Below are 4,682 nucleotides of genomic sequence, written 5' to 3'. Positions count from 1 at the left end.
CAACAACCATATCTGTGTTAATGGGAGGAGATATATAAGACAGACCAGCTCATGTGCCATAGCTCAAAGTGGTCCCTATATACCAGATCAACCACAGCTTTTTATCATTTCTCATTCGCCGGCTGAATACACTATTTCACACTTGAATTTTATTTAAAAAAATTCCGTAGTATCCTTAACTTTTAAAACGTCTCATAACATATCTTAATTTTTGTAAAGTTAAATTAAAATATCTTTAAGTTTTTCAAACTAAAAAGCATGAACTACAATTATGCTGACACACTAATTTGTTGATTAGGATTCAAAAGATATCTTAATTTCATTTTATAAGAGTTGAGATATATCATAGGACATTTGTGTCATGGAACATTTGAAGAATTTAGGATGTCACGAATTTTTTTAGTAAAATTTAGGAATTAACTTATATATTTTCCCTTTCCCATATATACGTGTGCATACATGGAGATAGAGCAGCCAGGCATAATCTCATATATAGAACCTTAGTGTATGGACATCTTGAGAACCACACACATAGAGAGAGAACCTCAAAGTATATTTGGCTGGCTAGCATTAATTATTCAGAGAACTTAATTATATTTGGTAAAAAAATTCTTTAAAAAGGTGGGTCCTATTGTTCCCAAAGCGGCTCTTAATTAGGTTTACAATTTGATTTTGAAGTTGAATAGACTATGATTCCATGTCATTGATGGACCCATATCATACATGGGCTGATTGGTTTCATTCGGTCAACTTAATTAGATGATAATGCAATTACTTAAAAGGGAAATTCACAAAAGACTCTTAGCACTTGGTAAAGCCACTGCTATATAATTGATAAAGACAACAGTTGAAAATCACTGTTATATATACTTAAATTATAGTTGTAAATTAATGATAATAATTTGAAAATTATTGTATTTACCTCTGTTGTTATAATATAAATCAATTATTTAATTACATTTTCGTAATAAATAAAAATTATCGTCTTAAATAAGTATAAATTATTATTATTGTAATTTATGATATAATTTATTTTGCATGCAATAATATTGTTATCAATATCATAATGATATTTTTTCATCAATATCGAGAGCAAAAGAATAAAAATTTTAATTTTATCAATTTTATATATGAGTTTTGAAAATCTGGAAATTAGGTTTCAGCCTTTCAGGTTATTCCCATTATTTATGATAAGATACACAGTAGAATGAAAGTGACAGGCAAGAGGTCCATCCAAGATTCTATCTCAACCGGCAGAGTGGGTTTTGGGATTAAAAAGTTACCGTTCGAATGGGAATTTCTTTGCACTGTAAGGGAAATTTCAACCCCAGATTTATTTGTGAGGTGCTGCTTCAACGTCTCCATCACTCACTGTTTATGGTAAAACTGTTACAGAAATTTTACAAGAACGCAGGGTTCTCAAAACATTATTTTCCATTTGTTTTTCTGTCTTTCTTTCTGTTCATAAGCAGATATCTAGTCCTTATCATGAGTTAAAGTGGTTTGTTCCCTAAAATAGAACTTGAACTTGATTGATTAACTATGGATAATGACCTTAATTATTCTAGCTATCTCAACAAAACCAGGAGACCACATTAATTTAGAATGGTTTATTTCATTCTTTTCGATAGTGGATTTGATTTCTAGTCCTGGTTTTTGGTTCATTAGTGATTTGATTTTGCAATAGTGGAATATGAGAGTTTTATTGATAAGTGGCCTTGTTGATGATTCTATTTGAGGTGTTGTAGAGCTTTAGGGCTTTCTTTTTGGTTGGAGTAATTCCTGCCTTGGCGCCAGTTTTTCTTGTAATTTTGTCATCAGAATTCTTTGATTCCTGGGCAGTTACTGTTAGTTCTGGCAAGGTATTCTTAGGTCTCTTTTATTCTGTGTTCTCACTCCAATTTTTTCATTTAGCATATCTATTTCTAGATTGGGTGTATCTAGATGGTCTATTGATTAGGTTCAAAATTTAGATAGAATTATTAAAGCCCTATTTGGCATTGAGTTTCAGAACTTGAAACTGCTTTTCTGAATAAAAGCACAATTTTAGATGCCGTTAAGAAAAACAGTTTGAAAAAAGTTATTTTATTATTTTAGTGTTCTTATAACTAAAACTGATCAGATTTAATTTTTAATTATTTTTTAACACTATCTAACTACTATATTCAAAAAAGTGATTTTCTCAACAGCAGTTTTAATAGTAATGTCAAACAGGCCTTAAGCGCATATTTGAGATTGTATTTGAATGGTTGAAGCTGCTTTTCTTAATAAAAGTTGTTTGGAAAATATTTTTTTGTTATTTTAATAATTTTATAATTAAAATTTATTAAATTTAATTTTGAATTATTTTTAAATATTCTTTAATTAATAATTTTTAAAAAAGTTATTATCTCACCAGCAGTTTTAATAACAATATCAAATAAGTCTTAAATTTTTTTGAATTATTAATATCATTAAAATAATTACGTATAAAACAAAAAAGAAAAGAGAAACTTAAATTTTTTATTAAATTTTTCATGGAATATTTATTAATAAATTTAGTTTGCACAAGAAGGAAAGGGTTCTGAAAATGAGAATCCAATAATGATAGAGAGAATTCTCTTGATTGCTTTCTGGTCTAAGACAAACGACAGATGCACGCAACAATTTTATAAAAATTAAATGATGTACAAATTAATAATCCAAACCTTCATCTTCATCAATACCAATCAAGAAAACAAAGGAGAATTAAGGAGAGAAAGAGAAAGAACAAACAAAAGGAGAGGCTCGACATCCTCTCATGTCGTCCATCTATGTTTCTGGCGACCTGCATATACATATGTATATATCATGAGTCAATAATTCTTACAATAAATAAATAAATATTTATTATTAACTAAAGGAAAAAATAAATCATTAAAAAAATACCTAAATTAGACTCTATTTTTACATTTAAATTAAATAAGACAAGCACATTGTCTTATACAAAAGCAGAAAATTTATTAAGGAAATAATAATAATAATAATAATAATAATAATAATAATAATAATAATAATAATAATAATAATAATAATAATATAGGCAGTAGACAAACGTGATATAATATAATTACTTGTGCAATCAATTAGCTCATTGGATAATTATAGCCTATAATTAATGCTTAAGCAAAATTACTATAATTATAATAAGTTAGGGTTCTTGGGTTTATAGAAAAAGTAGTGAATCACTTAACTTGGGTCGCCTAAAGAGAGCAGGTGTAACCAGGAGGAGGTGTCTTCCCACAGGTAACAAGGAGTTGGAGAGCAAGAGGGACATAGATGTTAAGGTTGAGAAGCTTGAGCTTGAGAGTGGTGCACAAGCAGACTGCAGCTTCAAGCTCTACAAGTCCAGCGAGAACTGGGCAACACTTGTTCACAACTGGGTCACCGACACCAATGTGCACCAGCCCTCCAAGAAGATCCACACAGGCACCCAGTTTCAGAGTATCAATTGGGCATGTAGCCTTAGCTGGTGGTGAGAGACATGGAGTATGTCCCTTTGGTGGCTTTGTAATCACTGGAGGAATTGTGACCGGAGGAACTGTGATTGGAGGAACTGTCACTGGAGGGAGAGGGAGAGTCACCGGTGGCTTCACAATGGGAGGAACTGTCACTGGAGGGAGAGGGAGAGTCACCGGTGGATTCACAATGGGAGGAACTGTAACCGGAGGGAGAGTCACTGGTGGCTTAATGGGAGGAACTGTCACTGGAGGGAGAGTCACTGGTGGCTTCACAATGGGAGGAAATGTCACAGGAGGGAGAGTCACTGGTGGCTTCACAATAGGAGGAACTGTCACCGGCGGCTTCACAATAGGAGGGATGACTGGTGGCAACTTGATTGGAGGCTTAACTTTGGGAGGAATAGTAATGGGAGGGTGAGGAAATTTTCCCTTGTGGCCCTTGTGCTTTGGTGGCTTGTGGTTGTCGCAAGAACAATAGCCAAGAATTGGAGTGGTGGAGGAAATGAAGAACATGCAAATGAGGAGGAAAGCTGAGATCTTGGTGGAGTCCATTCCTTCTTCTTGCTTTTTGTTGAAACAAGAAGAAGAAGAAGAAGAAGAAGAAGAAGAAGCGAATGATAATAGAGTAGTTTGTGTAGAGTAGTCAAGTGTTATATAGCAAATTAAACAATGGTGAAGAGTAGAAGAAAACAAAACAAAAAAAAAAAAAACCCTAGAGCACACCACGTGAACAAGGGCTAGGCTTAAAAGGCAGCTGCCAAAGTTTGCTAGTTGGCAACTATTTTACAAATAATACATGAATCCATTTTTTATCTTTTACCGATATTATGGGATTGGTGAAAAACACAAAAGGTTGAACTAGCTAGCTGACTACAAGTTTTCCTCAATCTTATTTCAATCATTTTACTACACACACACACACGTGAAATATGAACCAACCATCTATTTAATATATATCACTATATAAATAGCAACGCTAGTGAATAAATTTTGTAAAAAAAGTTGTTTACAAGACGTATGCGTATATAAGAGACATTATGTAAGGGATTAATTATATTTAATTACCTGAGACTAAATTCATGCAACAACTTTTACACCTGGTTTTAGAAGACTTTGGTGTATATATATCAACCTAATCTCTAGGGCAACCAACCTTCAGGTAGATAATTAATTTGTTAATCACATGGATTCATTCACTATAAT

The 4,682-nt window shown here is 32.4% G+C and overlaps 1 protein-coding gene across 1 annotated transcript; it reads right to left on the bottom strand.

Moving 5' to 3' along the window:
- Positions 1-2,584: 2,584 nt before the first annotated feature.
- LOC110660054 (36.4 kDa proline-rich protein) lies at positions 2,585-4,113 on the bottom strand. The gene is made up of 2 exons (XM_058132135.1): positions 3,213-4,113; positions 2,585-2,806 (listed from the first exon to the last, which is right to left on the bottom strand). The coding sequence occupies exon 1, from the start codon at positions 4,029-4,031 to the stop codon at positions 3,222-3,224; it is 810 nt and encodes a 269-aa protein (XP_057988118.1). The 5' UTR covers positions 4,032-4,113; the 3' UTR covers positions 2,585-2,806; positions 3,213-3,221.
- Between the last annotated feature and the right edge of the window lie 569 nt (positions 4,114-4,682).

Source organism: Hevea brasiliensis, chromosome 13 (genome assembly GCF_030052815.1).
Source record: "Hevea brasiliensis isolate MT/VB/25A 57/8 chromosome 13, ASM3005281v1, whole genome shotgun sequence".
Classification (NCBI taxonomy): Eukaryota; Viridiplantae; Streptophyta; class Magnoliopsida; order Malpighiales; family Euphorbiaceae; genus Hevea; species Hevea brasiliensis.
This window is presented reverse-complemented; position numbering and strand designations above follow the sequence as displayed.